A 19,832-nucleotide genomic window follows, 5' to 3' on the forward strand; every position below is an offset into this window, starting at 1 on the left:
CAAATATTAATGCTTACAAACTCAGAATAGTAATAAATGTTTACCAGGTCTGTACTTTTTTATATTTCCTGTTGCTGTTTCCTATTATATATTTCTATAATTGTCTAATTTATTCAATAATAATAAATCAAATGTAACAGTTACTAGCTTGGTTCAGTGAAGGATGATGTCAGAGTCTGACTGTAACCTGAGGTTTTTTTTTTACTTTTACTCGCTACATTAAAAAAAATATATCTGTATTTTTTACTCCTTACATTTTCAAAACAGGCTTGTTGCTTTTGGTTTAAGTCATTTTAGGGGAGTTATTTCATCACTGCGGGCATCAAAGATCAAATCGATTTGAGCCTAAACAGTAACACATGAAATCCAATCCTGCATCATACACCAGGCTGTGTGGTAAAGTCCTAAAAATGGAGCATGTAACGATCACTGTAACGTAAACCGTAAATTTTATCTGAGTTTAAAGTTTTAAATCACCGTCAATTTCATCCTTCTATGATTCAGAGTTTGGCGACATTCCTTATCATACAGAGTTCCGTTGGCTGAGTTGGGCAAAAGTTCTCAGAGTTTTTGAGCTCAGCAAGGAAATCTGTCAGTTCATGGTGTGAGATTATTATATTATTATATTATTATATTATCTTATGCCACGTTATATCCCTAATTAAATCCAGTATATAAATAAGTATAAATAAGTATATCTAGATCCAGTAATACAGTAATGGACTTCTATACATTTTACATCAGATTAAAACTTTGGGTGTAAGATTCTGATAATTATTTATTAAAAGCTAGATATTTTAAATGAGAATAAGAAAGAAAAGTATGTCTTTGTGCCCCCTTTTCCCTGTTGCCCTATCAGCCCCCCCTGGCTAAACTTTGCTAGATCCGCCCCTGCACAGTTACCAGCCGTCAGCTAGAAAAGGATCCTGGTGTAGAAAGTAATATTAAATAAATTCTAACAACAGCTTATCAAGCTTAAACGTGCTGCTGTTGTTCAGCCGCTGGTTTCTTCTTTCTGGCGCAAAGTGGGCAATAAACAAACAAGAGAGACGGACTCGCGACAGAAAAGCCGATCAGCTGATCATTAATCAGTTTCATGATTGAAGTAGCAGCAGGAGAGGTAGGGAGAGAGAAGAGGCAGTCGCTCCATATATGTTCCATCACGGGAATGCTTTACAAACATTCAGAGATGAACTTACACACTTGCTTTACTTCTCTCTGGGATAACTTCCTCGGAGATGAAATGCCGGATTGGTAGCGAGGCTACAAATACACACACCCGCTCTATCACGTGAGCACACTGCTCCGACGTGCTACGGTTATGAGCCGAGTTACGCCATGTCGCAAGTTTTGTGAGGTGCTTTTTTGATATTTAATGGATCGGATTACATTTTTCATTTCTCTCTGATATCCGATCCAGTAATTTACGTCAGTATCGGACCAATACCGACACCTAATATCGGATCGGTCCATCTCTAATTTTTACATGCCCTTAATGCCATTTTTGGGAGCATTTCAAGTTGCTATACATCAGTATGACCATTATATCCCAAATGTTAATAATATCTATGCATTAAGTTCATAGTAACTACATAAAGTGCAAAAAAACTGCAATAAAATACAAAAAAATTTAAATCGTTTTTGTTTTGTTTTTTACACATATTTCTAGTTAGAGAAATTTTAGAGGATTATCCCTCAAAACTGTAAATGCAAAAAAGTTGCACATTGTTTCCAACCACAGGAAATTTGTTTTGAGTATTTTTGAGATTTTTATATACTGCAGGAAAAATAAATCTTACATAATAATAATAATAAATATTACAATGCAAATTTGCAAAACAAACAGCGTGTGCATCAAAATAAACTATTGCCAACAGTGCAATTTGAGTCATAAGCATCCCAGAAACAATACAAAAAACAATAAAGTCAAACATGACTTTTAAAAACACCAGTATAGGTATCGCTGAAGGCAGGTTTTGGCAGGTAAAGTCGGACATGTGATAGATCGCGCTGACATCTATTCTAACGTAGGAAGTGCTATGAACGGCAAAGCGTGTTTCTGGTACGTTATGTTTTTTTGCTGCAAGTGCTTTTTATGCAATTTTTGCAAATACATATGTGGAAGGAAATCGTGACCAAGGGCAAGCTGATGGCATAAGATGTAAGTACAACTCCTCCTAAATAAAATAATTGTGTTAGCTTAAGTGCATTTAACCGGGATTTTAAAATTGTTACGCAAACGGAGCATTCCTGCTCCAATAGGCCTTAAAGGGTTAATGGAGTATTTCTTAACACTAGTATCTGTCACCTTCTTTGTCGAACTCATTGTTTTCTCTGCAGTGGCTGAGCTGAGTCCAAGTAGCTGAAATTTCCTCTGCTGCTCCGTCAGACTCTTCTCCTCCTGCTGATCAGCTGGGACAGAAAACAGAACTTTGTTAGGCTCCACACTGCACTGAAGAGTCAAAGTGTCTCATATGTTCATTTGACAACACAAAGAACAAATTTTAGCTTCCCTGGGTGGACAACTTGTTTAAAACATACACAAAAGGTTTGAGCACCGATACCAAATTCAGCAGTATGGCACACCAGTACCAGGAGAGCAATTCCTCTTTAAAAAAAGCCCTGGCCAAGAACAAAAACAGAAAAATCAATGGAGCTGCATAAACGAGTACAGTGTTTCCCAACCACTGTGCCACGGCATATATACGTGTGCCGTGAGAACTGATCAGGTGTGCCGTGGAAGATTATCCTATCTGAGTGGGTTTAGAAATCTGAGCCATGATCTGAGTAACCCTCATCACTCAGTCACACTGATTCTCTACTTGTATTAAGTCCACTGTACTACTTTCAAGCATTCGGTCCTCTAATGTGTGCCTTTCTCTTCTTTGTATATACTCCTCTTATATGTTATTTATGCTTACTGTCTTACTATTTATATTGTTTTCCATGCACAGTTAGTGTGGAGCACCCACAATTTAGTTGAATATGTACAAAGACAATAAAAGACTATTCTATATATCTTTGTTCCTCCATTTCAGTTTTGTTTGGAGCTTTAAAAAATCTGCAGTACTTTTAAATGTAATAAGAACACAGATCCCCTCTTAGGGTTTGAGGCTGTATTTGTTTTAAAAATGCATCTCTAGTATCTCTGGCCTATCATTATTATTTTGCTAACAGATAATCGGACTCATTTACTGAATAATGATCAGAATTTATCAAATCATCTTTGAAATGATTCTAACAACAGGCCTCTCAGAGTGAGGCCATTTTTACAATCACATGCCCTGTGGGCCGACACAACTTTGCGCTGATAAGACAAAGGCAGCTGTGTTTTAGCCTGGAATACATTTATTTTTACCTTTCTCATAAATGGATTTCATTATAGCACTTTTACCGCCAACATGTTGGAGACGGAAGTTACCTTATATGGATGAAGGGTGGCGTTAGCTAGCTAGCTAGCTTGGATAGCACACTGCATTCAAAAACTGTGCAGGTGCCACACAGTGACACAGAGATGCTAACTAGCGCTTAGAAACAGACTAATAAAATAATAGAAACTCTGATTACACTTAGCTAATTTAAAAGCTTTCTTCTTTTTTCTTCTCAGTGTTTCATTAGCATTTGTTAATATTTTCTTGTAAATTAGTTTAGTTTAATGTAGAGGCTTTTTCTTTCAACTGGTTCACAAATAACTTATAACAGAGACCGAGGAGAGCAACAGAAAACTTAATTCAGGAGCTAAATTCAACATTGACTAAACTCAGATCAAAGTTACCTTAGTGCTTCACTTTAGATGAGGAAGAAAAATAAACTAAAACACAAACGCAATGAAGCGGGAACTCTGCGGCTTCTTCTTCTTTGGGGTTTTTCTTTGGCGGTTAGAGCTTAAAGGTGCATTACCGCCACCTGCTGGACTAGATGGTTCTTAAACTAAACTAGAGATTTAAAAGTATTTTAATAAACAATAAAAACAAATTCAAAATGTGTCCGTGTGTTATATTCATGAACGTAAACATCAGATGACATCAGCTTACCCTTACCCCCATTTATTTATTGTTTTGCTTTCTGCAGTTCGTTACAGTAAATAAGTATGTGTTGTTTTGCCTGATTTAATAAAGGTTACACTGACTCACTTCTCTATCAGCAGATCCAATTGTGACATTAGCCATAATTTCCCAGGAGGGTACTTGGGTTTGGAGTCACAGCAGTTTTCAGATTAATTAATTGGCTTGAGTACAGCCTGATAATTACAGGCATTCAAACTGTTTGCTGATGAACTTTGGAAGTAAAGCTATAGACAGCTTTAGAAGGTTTTTTTCATAGGAAAAGTATAGATAGATACTTGGTCCCACTCAGTAAGGTTAGAACTTTTACTGGTTGATTGATGAACCTCACAATAACTTCTGTCGCTTTGCAGATAAACTCGGCCCGGTTTGTGCAAAAAGTCATTCATCTACACCATGAAGCCATGAAATCTCTGAATAACAAACAAACTGGAGCGTGAATGTTTCATAGAATTTGTCAAAATGTTTCATGTGTGGTCATATTGTTTTGTTTTTATCTGTGGATTGAAGCGCACACTTGTGAGTCCTTAAAAGTTACTCATCAATCACTGAACACTTTTTTAAAAATTTAGTTTAAGATAAGATAAGATAAGATAAGATAAGATAAGACAACCTTTATTAGTCCCAAAGGTGGGAAATTAATTGTTACAGCAGAAGTGGACAGTGCAAAGTTACATAGAAAAATTACAAAAACACTGGAATAAGATAAGAATAAGATATTGTACGCAATTGTACACAATAGAATAGAATAAAGTAAAATACTATATACAGTAGAATAAAATAGAATAAAAATGCTATATACAATTGAGTATCATTTGAAAGTCTTTTGAGACAGATTGCTCTCCACATAAATGTCCAGTGTTCCCTGAATGCCTCACATACAGCTCCTTTTTTTGTTTGGTTCCATCAGAATTATTTTCTAAAGGCCAAGAAAGTTGCCCAACGGATTTACTTTACCAAGTGGATCATTATGGCCTTGCCATATTGGTCCATTTGATTGACCTTTATTATTATTATTATTATGTATTTATTTTATTTTCAGTTGTTACAGATGGGACAGACATGACTGGGGGACATTAAAGGGAGAAAGAAAGAAACATAGAAAGAAAGAGAGGGAGAGAAAGAAAACAGAGGGGAAGAGGGACAGTGAGAAAGGGCACTTAAAAACAATCACCTGGATCACCTGTTGAGAAAAGAAAAAACAGAAGAGACAACAGAATTACGCAGAGAGCAATTAACTAGAAGAACTGTAGATTTTGACCAGTTTATTGAATAATCTGAAACACTTGAAAAAGAGTTTATTAATGTAATCACCCCAGAGAGATTGGTTTGTGAGTTTTGGAGAAAAAGCAACACATCGTCTGCATGAAGACTGATCTTATCTTCTACATTCTTGCATTTTATGCCCCTAATTACTGTAATTGCTGCTGCTAGTGGTTCGATAAAAATTACAAACAGTGAAGGGGAGAGTGGGCATCCCTGCCTGGTGCCCCTCAAGAGACAAAAGCTGGAGGATGTTTGGTCATTTGTCCTGACACAAGCTGTTGGGGAATTATATAATATTTTTAACCAGTTTATGAAAGAGTTTCTAAAACCAAATTTGGTTGCAAGTAAAAATTTCCAGTTCACTCTGTCAAAGTTCACTCACTTCTGCTGGAAAGCCGTCTGGACCTGGAGCCTTATTATTAGGCATTCTTATCAGGGCTTCCTGGAGTTCACCTGGTGTCAGCGGCAAATCCAGTGCCATTCTTGACTGTCTAGCAATTTTGGAAGAGTTACGTAGTCCAAAAACAGATCAATATAATTTTTAAATGGGTTTATTTGTGGTGAGTATAACGTTTCATAGAAATCCCTAAAGATGTTGTTTATTCTTTCAGGGTCATATATTATTTTGCCAGATAAATCTTCAACAGCACATATAGTTGTTTGTTCTTTCTTTATTTTTAACTGGTTAGCTTAGAATCGACCAGATTTGTTATGGTGTTCAAAATTTTGCAAGCAAAGTTTATACTCATTGGTTACATATTTATTTATTATAAAGGCTATATAGCACACAGAATACAAATTGACACATTTTATGTAACTGAAATGTTTAATTATGTGGGCTATAGAAAATAATTAAGTTATAGACCATAATTATATGAAACATATACTTAATGCATATTAATCATATATAACACCTGCATATGTGTTTAAAACAAGGCTTTGATTTTGCCACCCAATTTGATTTCCATGCCACCCTAAGAACATTTCTCTAGATCCGCCCCTGGACCTGTCCTGGACCAGCAACACCAAATCAGTGACAAAAAGAGCTCAGCAGCAACTGCATTTCAAGAGACGACTGAAGAAGGTGCACATCCCCAAACCCATCTTTAACACCTTCTACAGAGGTACCATGCAGAGCATCCTAACCCACTGCTTCACAGTCTGGTATGGAAACTGCCACGCGTCCAACCGCAGAGACCTCCAGAGGATTGTGTGCACCGCTGAGCGTGTTATTGGCAGTTCTCTACCCAGTCTACAGGTTAATTACACCTCACTGGGAAAGCCACTAGCATCATGGCTGACCCGCATCACCCTTCCCACCAACTGTTTACCACCCTTCCATCCAGAAGACGACTCTGCGTCATCAGGAGCAGGTCAGCAAGATTGTGCAATAGCATTTCCCCCCCAAAGCAGTTTGGCTCCTGAACACCATGGTTCCCTCCTCTGCACTGAAAACTTCTCCACACACTTGGACTACATAACACTCTCCTCTAACTCCCAATTCTTCCACTACCCTGTATTGCACTGTTCGACTCCCTGTATTGTATATATTCTGTGCACTATTGTATTTATTTATTCTCATTCTCATTGTTTTTACAGTTTGCACCTTTGATCCAGGACGACGATATTTCGTCCCACTGTATACTTGAGTGTATGTTGTTGGGTTGACAATAAAACTCTACTTGAATTGAATTAAACTACATCAATGAATGAGGAAACGCTTGATAGCCCACTCCAGGGCCTAGAGACCGTGGGAGAAGATGCAGGACAAGACACAGAGAATTTGGACATTATCCCATTGTTTTAATTGACTTTTTTCCAATGAATGCAAACTTGAAATATAGGATGGGCCGCATTATGAGAGGAATTCAGAGACTCACTGGTAAGACTTCCAAGGCAGGAAAGAGTAAATGGCTGCATTCATGGAATATTCAGTTTAACACTTGCTTGATGGGGGAAAACAGACTGGAACATGTCATCATTAGCAGGGATTGTGTTAAAGAATGAAAAAAGGAAAAGAAGCTGAGGTATGCCACGTTACTCAGGAACTGGAGTGAAAATCAGGGGCAAAAGGTTTGATGGAGTGATGCCTCCAAATTTAGTCTAAATCATCATCATCATATACAGAGGAGGTCAGGAGAGCGCTACAGCAGTGAATGTCTTCAGCCATCTTTAAAACACGGTGGATGCTCCGTCATGGTTTGAGGCCACCTTTCAGCCAGTGGTGTTGGAGATGTTGTCAAAATGGATGCAATTATGATGTGAACATTTTGTGCACTTAAATCTTACTGTGCTAATAACCCCTGCATCAGCACCATGTTTGGAATAGCAGTGGAGAAGACATACACTCAATGCTGCAGACATCTGAGCAAAGAAACTTTCTAGAAGAGTAAAGACTAGCTAGAAGAATGAAGATTCACAGAGTAAATGTGAAAATTCATCACAGGGCTCTATGCAATTGATTAACTGACCATGAGCAAGTTTGCTAGTCTGGAGCATTCAGATCCACCCCAAAGACTGTTCAGTGCTCACAGAAACTGCACAATACTCAAGAGCTGCATCTGAGCCTCTACAGGCCTTAAACAGCATGTTAAATGTTAATGTTCATGACAGTTTAATTAGAAAAAGACAAAACAAGTATGGTTGGTGTCGAAGGGCCACCAGGACAAAGCTTATTGTCTCTAAGAAGAACACAACAACTCAGTTGAGGTTTGCAAATTTGCCCTTGAAGGCTTCTGGAGCAACATATTTTTAAAAGATGAGACCAAAGTGGAGGTTTGGCCATAATCCACAGCAGTACCTTTAGCAAAAATCAAACACAGCACAAACACCTCAAATCCACTGTCAGGTACGCTGGTTCAAGTGTGGTGATTTGAGCTTGTTCTGCAGACACAAGCAATGCTTGCAGTCGATGAACTCCTCTGTATGCCAAAGTATTTTAGAGTCAAATGTGAGGCCGTCTGTCCGACAGCTAAAGCTTCTCCTAAATTAGGCCATGCAACAGGATAATGAGCCCAAGCAAAGCAGCAAATCTACTGCAAGGAAGTCCAGACCTCAACCTGACAGAAATGCTGTGTATAAAGAAATGCTTGCAAATGTCGATGAACTGAAGTTATTGCTGCTAACTGCTGGTTCTGTAAACGACTCAATCATAGAATGATTATGATATTGGAAAAAACAAATGTCTGAATCCTAAATTGTGGATATCCTATTGTTGTGATCTAAAATGTAACACTAAATGTGATTAAAACACTTAAAATCTGGACTCCTGGGCTCAACGACTGCAAGGATCACCAGCCCGAGGAAAACACAAAATACACATGACCCCGTAACAAAGACAATTAATCCTTGAATGAAGACATTGATCTGACTTTTTAAAATTTTGCCAATTGTGTTTATTATTAAATTATTGAGGAAATAGAAGGGGGGGGGTGGGGGTTGGAAAGAAGAAGGTAAAGGAAAGGGATAGAAGGGAGGAAAGAGATAGAGGAGAGAAAACCCCAACAATCCCCTCTGAGCAAGCACTAGGTGCGACAGTGGATAGGAAAAACTCCCTTTAAAGAAAGAAACCTATGACAGAACCAGGCTCTAGAGGGGGCAGTCAACTGTCGGGACTGGTTGGGGGGTGAGGGTGAAAAGAGAGAGAGGGGGGAGGGAAATGGGACAGGTGTTAGGAGTTAAAGGGAGACAGGAGAGGGAGAGGTGAAATTAAGGTGGAACAGAGGTGGAGGGAGACGAGGTGACATTAGCAGTAGAAAAAGTAAAAAAAGTAGAAAAAGCAGGAGTGTTCCTCCTCCAGAAGAAGCAGAAGCGTTTTTTCTTCTTTTCCATGAGCTTTTCCACGAGCACTTTTTTCTCTAGGATGAGGGTTCTCAACTGATCGATTGTGTCTGTATCCTCCTGCTCAAGTTTCTTGCATATTTTCTCTACTTCTTCTAATTTGGCTTGTTTGTCTTCGAGCCTTTCTTTCATTTCTTTAGATGTTGCCTCCTGCATTAGCTTTGCCTCGTGCAGCTCTGTATAACTCTGTTGTAATTTGTTGTGCGTGTCTTCCAACTGCTGACTTCTCCTCTCGATTTCCTGAAGTGTACACAGGTCTTCGTTTGTTTTCTCTAGTTGTTGCTTTAGCACCTGCATCTCAGTGTTTTTGCACTTCAAGTTGTTTGAAAGTTCCTCGAGTTCTGTGTTTTTTCTCAGCATGTCATTGAGCTTACTCTGCATCTCTGAGCATTGGTTTTGCAGTTTTTCCTTTTCCTCTCCCAGTTCAGTTGTTTTGTAGTTCAATTTGTTATAAAGTTCTTGCAGGTTTTGGTTTTTCGTCTCAAAGTCCTGGAGAATTTCTTTGTCTTCTTTCTGCTTTATTTCCTGTTGTTCTTGGTCTTGAAGCAGCTCTTGATATTTGTGCAGTGTTTCATCAAGCTTTGCCTGCAGCGCTCCGTAATTTTCCTGCACACCTTGGAGTTGGCACTGCATGTCTCTCTGGTCAATGTCCAGTTTTTCTTTCTCTTCAAGGATTTCTTTATTCTTTTGCAGAGCTTCATCAAGCATTACTTGCAAGCCTTCGTTGTGTTTCTCGATGTTCTGAAGCTTGCAATCCAGATGTTTCTGTTTCATGTCTTGCTGTTTGTAGCACTGTCGTGTGATGCGACGAGCCAATAATCACTCTCGATGTTAGTCCGCTGTGAAACTTTAATGCGTACTCCAGCACACGACAAAACACACAGACCGCCCCGGAAGAACAAAACTCCCCCACCATACTATTCCGGTTGGATTAGTCCCCCACAGTTATGGCAGGTCTGCACAAACAAATATTTCTTGGTGATCATTTAACCAATGATCTACACTGTTCTTTCTCTTGAAGGAAATATTTTTTTATTTCTTTGCTGTGCTTTATCAAGCTTTTGCATTTGAAAATAAACATTGGGCTGATTTTAACACCATTACAAGAAGTGTTGTTAATCATTCTTTTTAAATCATAATCAGGTTTCCACAAATTGTTTTTTAATTTAGTAGAACTCAAAATGTTTGTCAGTGGGTCAACAATTCGTAATGCACCTTCGGGAACATCAAGTTATTTTTAGTACTGCATACTTGCAATGAGTAAGTTGTCCTAACAGTCATCTCAAGTAAACTTTACTCAATTTTTTGGAGGTAACAAGTTTGCATAGTTTTTTTGAGTTCTGGGAACTAATTAGATTTTACAGTGCAGTAGTTTGAACATTTATAATAACATTTCTGAAAACTGGAACAAACCTGTTTCCTTTTCTAGAACTGTTGCTAACACTTATGAGATGAACATGAATCTTCCATCGTGAAGATAGAGAGTGACAAATGTTACTTTTCTTGTTTTGTTTATATCTAAATTAACTAATTTTAAGAAACTGTTGAAATTACCTGGACTGCCTCAGCCCAGGTGGTGTAACATTAGCAGACAGAGGGTTTGATGTTGCAGAATCTTTGGAGCTGTACCATGCTGAACTGAAGAGCCCATCTTTCACCAAAAGGAAGAACTAACTGGCCCCTAGATTGCCCAATCAAATCTCTTAATGCCACCTGCCCCCTCCTACATTCACTGTGGGCTCACCTTGTAGAAAAGAGTTGAGTGTGGAAGAAATGGCAAAAATGTGGAGCTGAAAAGCTGAGAGAGAAAAAGAAATGATAAATAAATCAATGTGTCAAATTAACTGACATGTTAGCTGGTGGAGTCCCTGCTGCATTTTATATGAATCATCTCTTTTTTATAATAAATAATCAAAAACTTTATTTATCCTCCCTGTATGAACATTCTTGGAGTCCTTGAAGTGATGTGATGTGATTATAATGGTCCAGCTGGTGTGCAGCCATCATATTAGAGTTCTCTTTCTTCTTCTGATTTAATAAACTTTTTCTGTGATGTCACATTTACAGTGGTTGCAACAACTGCACCTACAAGGACCCTGAAAAACTGGTGCACAGCCTACAGAGTCTAATAAGTGTCACCACTGTAACCACTGCACAAATGCAATACACTTACTTTCTAACAGGAATCTGCAATCAGCCATTCCTTAAACTAAATCCTAACTTTGTCACCGGGAAGATTAAAAGAACAAAAACATGTAAAAAAAAATGTCATAACAACAACAATATTAATAACAATAACATTTGAAATAATAATATAATATAACTAGTACTACTACTAATAATAATGACAATAACAACAAAATTATAATAATAATAATGTCAAAAATACCAGTAATAATACTACTAATAATAAATATAACCATAACAACATAAACAACAACATTACTTCTGCTAATAATAAAGATTAACAAATATATTAATAACAATAATAATGATAATAATAATAATAAAACTGTTACTTATTTATTTCTGCAGTGTTAAACTCACCTTATTTGCGCCACCAGGAAGCTTTCTTTGCTTTGTTCCTCTGAGTCTCAGCTGGAGGTGAGACTGGTGCAGCAGAATTGGCTGGAGTCCCAGGGACCACATGTTGATCCATGAGACCCTTTCGTGCACTCACACTGGAAACACAACGATAACAGAGAAGATCAGTCTGCTGTAATGCACTCAAACTGCACTCAGTGCCTCAAGAAAGTCATCTGAACCGACTGCACGAAGCTGTGGACTCCACAGAGTCCACAGCTTGGGGTGGCTGTAGCTCAGGTGGTAGAGCAGGTCATCTACTGATCGGAAGGTTGGTGGTTCGATCCCTGGCTTCCCCAGTCTGCATGCCAAATATCCTTGGGCAAGATACTAACCCCAAATTGCTCTCCGATGCATCCATCGGAGTATGAATGTGTGTGTGAATGTTACTTAGAAAGCACTTAGGAAAAATGTGCTTGTGCGAATGGGTGTGAATGGGTGAATGTACAAGTTGTGTACAGCGCTTTGAGTGCTCAGAAAGAGTAGAAAAGCGCTATATAAGAACCAGTCCATTTACAGAGGGAAGAAATCTACAACTTACACAGTGTTACGAAATAAATATATATTCTTAGCGTTTATTTTCTATTTATATTGTTTTATAGAGGCCAGTGTAGGAAAACGCCACTTTGAGTTATATAGTGTGTAAAAGGTCACAGAGTCCTGACAGGAAACTCTGCACGCTTTGTGCAGAGAACAGGAAGCGGTGCAGACAGAAAAGTGAAACTAGGCAGAGTGCACTGCAGAGTTGTTTTGATCGAAACTATGTGTGACTATGTGTGACGTATGACTGATTATGTTATGCTCGTTTTGGCTTGTGATGATTCAGACCTGTGGATGCTGGCTAGCGTCTGCAGCTCTCCTTTTCTGGGAATGTAGAATAAAGATGATTTTGTGAGCTTTGACCACACTGAGTCGGTGAAAGAATTTAAAAGAAGTGGATTTGATAACAGTAAAAACGGATTCAGCTAAAATATTCAGACAAATATTTACTTTCAAACGAGAAAACTGTGCATGCATGTTCATGTGTGTATTTATAAATGTACACATCAACATAATTTTCATCATAGTAAAAATGTGACACAGAGCAAAGATCTTACTTTTTCAGTGGGGCCTTCCCCTCTTCAACACCCACAATAACCTCCTTTATTATAGGATTCAAATAAATAAAGAGCATGTGATTAAATAAGAACTGAAGAAGAAAAAACATGACATATCAGGCTGTCCCTTTCTCCTTCTTAGAGTCCAGCAAAACATGTTTGCACTGGTTGCTGTTTGAGAAAATAATCTGTATAACTTGTAAAGTTTTTACAAGACACTTCTCCTTCTCTTTGCAATCTCCAATTCTGGTTTGCAAAAGTCTGAAAGTGTGTGAACTTACAGTCTTCTAAATGTGACACCTACAGAATGTGTTTGAGTTAGCAGCTAAGGCTAAAACAGCTAAATCAAACATAAACATGGTTACCATAGTTATAATAATAAACTTTATAATGTGTTGCTAACATTTTGGTTGTTGTGATGATTCAAATTTGTTCAGTAAACTTCATCAAAATGAACACAGAAGACAGAAGCATATATTTGGATCTCACATCTTCTTATTAAATGAAGCTATTGTAAAAAAATAAATAAAAAAGAAATCTGGGACTTATCTAACACTAATAATTCATATATTACTTCAACTTACTAATTTAATTAAGGGGTTTGTTTCAAATTATTACGTAAAATAAAAAAACCACAATGCACATATGCAAATAACAGTAGCCAGCTGCTGCCACAAGATGGCAGCAAACTAAAGGTTCACAGAGAGATTTCTTTACTTTGGGACATTTAATCAATGTGTATTATTACACTTGATTAAATGTTAGAGGATATAGATGAAGCACGAGAGGAGAATGTATGAAAGATTGTATTGAAATGTCCTGGAGCTGTATGTGAGGCATTCAGGGAACATCGGTCATTTATGTGGAGAGAAATCTGTCTCAAAAGTGTTACAAATGAATACAGTATGATCAACAAATATAAACTAAGATTTAAAAAATATGTGCAGTGATTGATGTGCTCTCAGGCATGTGCTTCAATCCACACACAAATACAAAACAATCTGACCACACGTACAAGTGTTTCACAAACTCTATAAAGCATTCACACTCCAATGGATGCATCAGAAAGCAACTTGGGATTATGATCTTGTCCAAGGATATTTTGCCTGCAGACTGGAGCAGCCAGGGATCAAACCAGAAAACTTTCTGATCAAAAGCTGACTTGTGCTAAATGCTGAACGGCAGCCACCCAATTTTGGCCAGCCAAGATTAAATGGCACATTCTTTAATTACAGAGTTAGGGATTGTTACATGGAACTCAAAAGAAATGTTGAACACACCTCGTGTCCTGTTTCTTCTAAAGCTGTCTGTACTTTTACCTCCAAAGTTCATCAGCAAACAGTTTGCAGGCCTCTAATTATCAGGCTGTACTCAAGCACTTGAATTCAACCTAAAAGCTGTACTGTCATACAGAACCAGGTACCCTCCGCGGAAACTATAGCTAATGTCACAACTGAATCTGATGAGACAGCTATGATTTCTGGACTCAAAGTAAATAATCCTGAATCAATTTATACAACATCAGTTTGTTTGTTTTGCTTTCATAACAAATAGTTTGAGCCATATACAAATACAGAAGTGACAAATGGAAACATATTTACAATCCAAAGTCAGACTAACAGTTTTCAGTAGCACAGTCTTTTATTTACAGTCTGCTTCTCCTGGTGGTAAACCTCTATCACATGTTTGGATTAAAAATTAGGCCTACATAGCTGCTGGTTCCAGCTTAAGCAATATTTTAAAAATACGAAATTCTTCATTGATTTGAGCTGTGGGGTTTGCTATACACTGGCAGAAAATTGTAGAGTAAATGGTGGAAACAAAGAAACCAAATCACAAGAACCTTGAATTCCATCTTTTTCATTAACAGAAACTCCAACAAATTTGTGGCCAATTGATGATGTTTGGGACATGAAAAATCCAGTCCAGCAGGTGGCGGTAATGCGCCTTAAAGCTTTAACCGCCCAAAAAATCCAGAAGAAGAAGAAGAAGCCGCGTTCCCGCTTTAGGGCTTTTTTCTCTCAGTTTATTGTCATGACTGATTTAAAGGTAAGCACCGAGCTAACGTTAATCCGAGTTTAGTTAATCTTGAGTTTAGCTCCTGAATGAGTCTTTCTGTTGCTCTCCTCGGTGTCTCTTCTCAAGTTTTGTGAAGCAGTTGAAAAAAAATCTGACTAAATTAAATCAAGCTGCTTTAAACTAATTCACAGAAAGATATCAGCAAAAAGTTATGAAACACAGAGAAGAAAATAATTTTATTAGAAGAAAGCTTTTAAATGAGCTCATTGTAATCAGAGTTTCTGTTATTTTATTAGTCTGTTCTTAAGTGCTACTTAGCATCTCTGTGACACCTGCACAGTTTATGAATGCAGCTTGCTAACCAAGTTAGCTAGCGCCACCCTTCATCCATATAAGGTCACTTCCGGCTCCAAAAGACCCAACATGTTGGCGTTAAAAGTGCTATAATGAAATACATTTATGAGAAAGGTAAAAATAAATGTATTCCAGGCTAAAACACAGTTGCCTTTGTCTTATCAGCACAAAGTTGTGTCGGCCCACAGGGCATTTGATTGTAAAAACTGGCCTCACTCTGAGAGGCCTGTTATTAGAATCATTTCAAAGACGATTTGATAAATTCTGATCAGTATTCAGTAAATGAGCCCAATTATCTGTTAGCAAAATAATAATGATAGGCCAGAGATACCAGAGATGCATTTTTAAAAACAAATACAGCCTCGAACCCTAAGAGGGGATCTGTGTTGTAGTTTTATCACATTTAAATGTTCTGCAGATTTTTTAAAGCTCCAAACAAAACTGAAATGGAGGAACAAAGATAAATAGAATAGAATAGTCTTTTATTGTCTTTGTACATATTCAGCTAAATTGTGGGTGCTCCACACCAACTGTGCATGGAAAACAATATAAATAGAAAGACAGTAAGCATAAATAACATATAAGAGGAGTATATACGAAGAGGAGAAAGGCACACATTAGAGGACAGGTTGCAGAATGCTTGAAAGTAGTGCAATGGACTTGATACAAGTAGAGAATCAGTGTGACTGAGTGATGAGGGTTACTCAGATCATGGCTCAGATTTCTAAACCCACTCAGATAGGATAATCTTCCACGGCACACCTGATCAGTTCTCACGGCACACGTATATATGCCGTGGCACAGCGGTTGGGAAACACTGTACTCTCCATTGTAATCCATTGATTGTTCTGTTTTTGTTCTTGGCCAGGGTTTTTTCTTTTAAAGAGGAATTGCTCTCCTGGGACTGGTGTGCCATACTGCTGAATTTGGTATCGGTGCTCAAACCTTTTGTGTATGTTTTAAACAAGTTGCCCACCCAAGGAAGCTAAAATTTCTTCTTTGTGTTGTCAGATGAACATATGAGACACTTTGACTCTTCAGTGCAGTGTGGAGCTTAACAAAGTTCTGTTTTGTGTCCCAGCTGATCAGCAGGAGGAGAAGAGTCTGACGGAGCAGCAGAGGAAATTTCAGCTACTTGGACTCAGCTCAGCCACTGCAGAGAAAACAATGAGCTCAACACAGAAGGTGACAGATACTAGTGTTAAGAAATATTCCATTAAAAGCTGAAGTACTGATATATATATTTTATGCTAAACTAAGTGAACCTTGTGCAATATTAATGTAATGTGAAAATGATGTATACAATGCCTACATCTTAGAAGGTGACGTGTGCCTCTAAACATCAAAATGAGCAGAGAAGAGGTTAAAGTGGGAATCAGCAGGATTCAACCCTAAAATCAGCTGTAGTGTCTCAGTGTGGGGAAAAGAATCACAGCTCACAATCATTTCTATTGAGAGCTCCAGTAGATTTTTTTAATGTGCAGGCTGTGATCAGCAGACCTGCTGCTCTCTGTGAATTCATCCAGATGTCTGCAGATGTTTCATGAGTTGTCCTGGCTGATTTCCATTCTCTGCACTGACAGTACACTGTCTTTATATTAGACACTATACTGTTGGTATGTGGGTGGAGCTCAGTGAATGAATGTCAGCATCAAGTTTAAGTTAATCTCTGCTACACTTGATGTAACCTAACTCTACCATAAGCACCACAGTCACTGTGCACCAGTCACACACTGTTCTTTACTTTAAATCCATCACAGTACAGTAAACTTACCTGCTTATCCTGCACTAACCTGCAGAGGATTTTACTGCAGTCTTTAAATCACATTGTGAGACAAACTGCACACAAACAGTTTGTATGTTTACTGATGTTTGTTGGGCTGATAGAATCGCTGCATTTGAAATTACCTGCCACATAAAAAATATTACTCCATTTATTCTCGCTTGTCTTCTGTATTGCTAACTAGATGTTGAAATACAGCGACCGCAACTTATCAGCACCTGCAGTCGTTCAGATTCTGTGCCAAAAAACATAAACGCTGGCCCATTTTAACCCCTGATTATGGGACACAGTTTTGCCTCTTTAATCTCTTATCGTTAGTACATGATCAGGATTAGATTTCATATGTTATTGTTTAGGCTCGATTTGATCTTTGATGCCCGCAGTGATGAAATAACTCCCCTCAAATGACTTAAACCAAAAGTAACAAGCCTGTTTTGAAAATGTAAGGAGTAGAAAATACAGATTATATTTTTTATGTAGCGAGTAAAAGTAAAAAAAACCCTTCAGGTTACAGTCAGACTCTGACATCATCCTTCACTGAATCAAGCTAGTAACTGTTACATTTGATTTATTATTATTGAATAAATTAGACAATTATAGAAATATATAATAGGAAACAGCAACAGGAAATATAAAAAAGTACAGACCTGGTAAACATTTATTACAAATATTAGTGTTAGCATTAATATTTGTGTACAAGCAGGAGAGATGGGCATGATTTTAGAGTGTTTGAACAATGATTAATTATTTTTAACACCAGGTTGGATGTAATGTGTTACTACTACCAGTAGGTGGGAATAAGAGACCTTTAAGGTGTTTGGTGCCACACTCCACCTTCAGGTTTAAAACTAGTGTTAATGGAGGGAGTTTAAAGCTTCAGTTTGTTCAATGACTGCATTTCACTCAGTGCCTCTGTTTGTATCTCTGTCACTGCAGGACCAACATGGACCGAGAAGTCAGCGCTCTAAGGAGGCCGACAAACCTCACAGAAGAAAGAGAGAGAAAAAAAACACCTGTGATGAGTGTGGGAAGGATTTTACTAGGAAGTCTGAACTAAAACAACATCAGCTCATCCACACTGGAGAGAGACCGTTCAGCTGTGACTTGTGTGGAAAGTCGTTTTCCTGGAAGAATGCCCTAAAAAGACACCAAATCGTCCACAGTGGAGTTAAAGCTTACAGCTGTGATCAGTGTGGCAGAGCTTTTACTCAAAGTAGCAACTTACAGAGACATCTAGTTACCCACTCTGGAATTAAGGCATACAGCTGTGATATCTGTGGAAAAACTTTCAGCCAGCTATGGTACCGAAATACGAAATACCGAAAACCGCATTCACTCCGGAGAAGATGTGTACTGGTGTGATCAGTGTGGCAAATACTTTAGAACAGACGCACAGTTACAACGCCACATGTTTACCCACACTGAGGAGAGACCTTATCAATGTGACCTGTGTGAGAAGACTTTTAAAACTCCACAGTGCCTGAGACAACACCAACAGATCCACACCAGAAAGAGACTCTACAAGTGCAGTTACTGTGAGGTATGTATTTTTATTTTACTCTTGTAAGTTCAGTCTGACTGTTTGGAACAAGTCTGCTCATTAAATTGTGTTAGCATGTGTGGCGAGATTAAGGCACGGCGGGACCACGGAGTATCGTTCAGAGCCATTTTATTTAATATCTCACCACCACACAACACCAACCCCTGAGTCCCCGTGTTTTAACACGGCGGGCGTGATTGCGGATGCCGTGCAGGTGCGTCCGCACGGCACCGTAGACCACGCCCCACCAAAGCATGTTAGCACTTTTACTGCATCGAAGAGTAGCTCTGAGCAATTACTCAGATTTTCATTTCATTTAAGTGTAAGTTAGATGTTACTGTAATATTAAATAAGTATTCCTGTAGTATTATGGTGGTAGCATTGTAGTTATTGTAGCCCAGTAAACTGAGTGTGTTAATTGAAACAGTAAAATGTAATTGGACGTCTGCAGAGATGCTCTTTATTTCAGGCGACGTTCAGGATAAATGTGTTGAAGGACTGACTTACACTGTCTTTGTGTCTTTGTTTAGAAGCAGAGCGACACAGATGGATCCACTTCTCAACCCTGTCATCGCTGTGGTGGTGGGAAAGACTTTCGTTGTGACATCTGTGGAAAAACTTTCAGTCAGCAAGCCAGCCTAAAAATACATCAACGTAAACACACTGGAGACAAACTGAAATACTGCAAAGAATGTGGGAGAAGTTTCCCCACATCAACTGAGTTAAAACAACATGAACTCTTTCACAGTGGGGTCAAAAAGCACCTCTGTGATCAGTGTGGGTCATCCTTCACCACTGCAGGTCACCTTAAAACACACAAACGAGTCCACACAGGAGAGAAACCATACAAGTGCAGACACTGTGACAAAAGCTTCTCACGTTCAGGTCATCGTAACGAGCATGAACGTACACACATGGAAGGAAACTACAGCTGTGAGCAGTGTGACAAGAGCTTCAGTAATCTCAGTTCATACTCTGCACACAAACAATCCCACGTTGCTAATAAACTGTTTCACTGTTACCAATGTGCCAAAACATTTACTTCATTATCTGCTCTGTGCAAACATCAGCGCGATCACGCAGGGCTGAAATCGTTCCCATCACAGGATGACAGCGAATCTGAAGAGAGAGAAACATCCTCTTCTGGTTTCAGAGTCCAGCTTAAAACCCTGGAGATCAGGCTCCACAGAGTTCAGATCGACTCTCCTTAAAGATCTAATGAGGCTATGAATCAAACTGTTCCTTTAGTTCAATGTTAATCTTTATAAATTGTTCTTCTGTAGTGT

At 38.4% G+C, this 19,832-nt stretch overlaps 2 protein-coding genes across 2 annotated transcripts in view; one reads left to right on the top strand and one right to left on the bottom strand.

The window, feature by feature from the left end:
• The window catches only part of LOC148101278 (uncharacterized), a 204,668-nt gene extending 200,822 nt beyond the window's left edge, over positions 1-3,846 (bottom strand). Inside the window, exons 1-2 of the mRNA XM_087845959.1 lie at positions 3,776-3,846; positions 2,309-2,412 (exon numbers count right to left, since the gene is read on the bottom strand). Of these exons, the coding sequence (XP_087702085.1) occupies positions 2,309-2,326 (18 nt within the window). The 5' untranslated portion in view covers positions 2,327-2,412; positions 3,776-3,846. The remainder of the gene's footprint in view (positions 1-2,308; positions 2,413-3,775) is intronic.
• Positions 3,847-16,331: 12,485 nt separating this feature from the next.
• LOC148101284 (uncharacterized) lies at positions 16,332-19,787 on the top strand. Its single transcript, XM_087845994.1, has 4 exons — positions 16,332-16,408; positions 17,943-18,319; positions 18,495-18,546; positions 19,077-19,787. The coding sequence occupies exons 1-4, from the start codon at positions 16,391-16,393 to the stop codon at positions 19,755-19,757; spliced, it is 1,128 nt and encodes a 375-aa protein (XP_087702120.1). The 5' UTR covers positions 16,332-16,390; the 3' UTR covers positions 19,758-19,787.
• The last annotated feature ends 45 nt before the right edge of the window (positions 19,788-19,832 follow it).

Source organism: Neolamprologus brichardi, chromosome 9 (genome assembly GCF_056152115.1).
Source record: "Neolamprologus brichardi isolate AB-2024 chromosome 9, ASM5615211v1, whole genome shotgun sequence".
In the NCBI taxonomy this organism is placed as follows: Eukaryota; Metazoa; Chordata; class Actinopteri; order Cichliformes; family Cichlidae; genus Neolamprologus; species Neolamprologus brichardi.

Bases quoted from the DNA above. Each gene is read 5' to 3' on its own strand.
- LOC148101284 (XM_087845994.1), top strand. The intron at 18,320-18,494 runs GAAATACCGAAA...GTGCCTGAGACA, and splicing joins CAGCTATGGTACCGAAATAC to ACACCAACAGATCCACACCA. The intron at 18,547-19,076 runs GTATGTATTTTT...GTCTTTGTTTAG, and splicing joins ACAAGTGCAGTTACTGTGAG to AAGCAGAGCGACACAGATGG.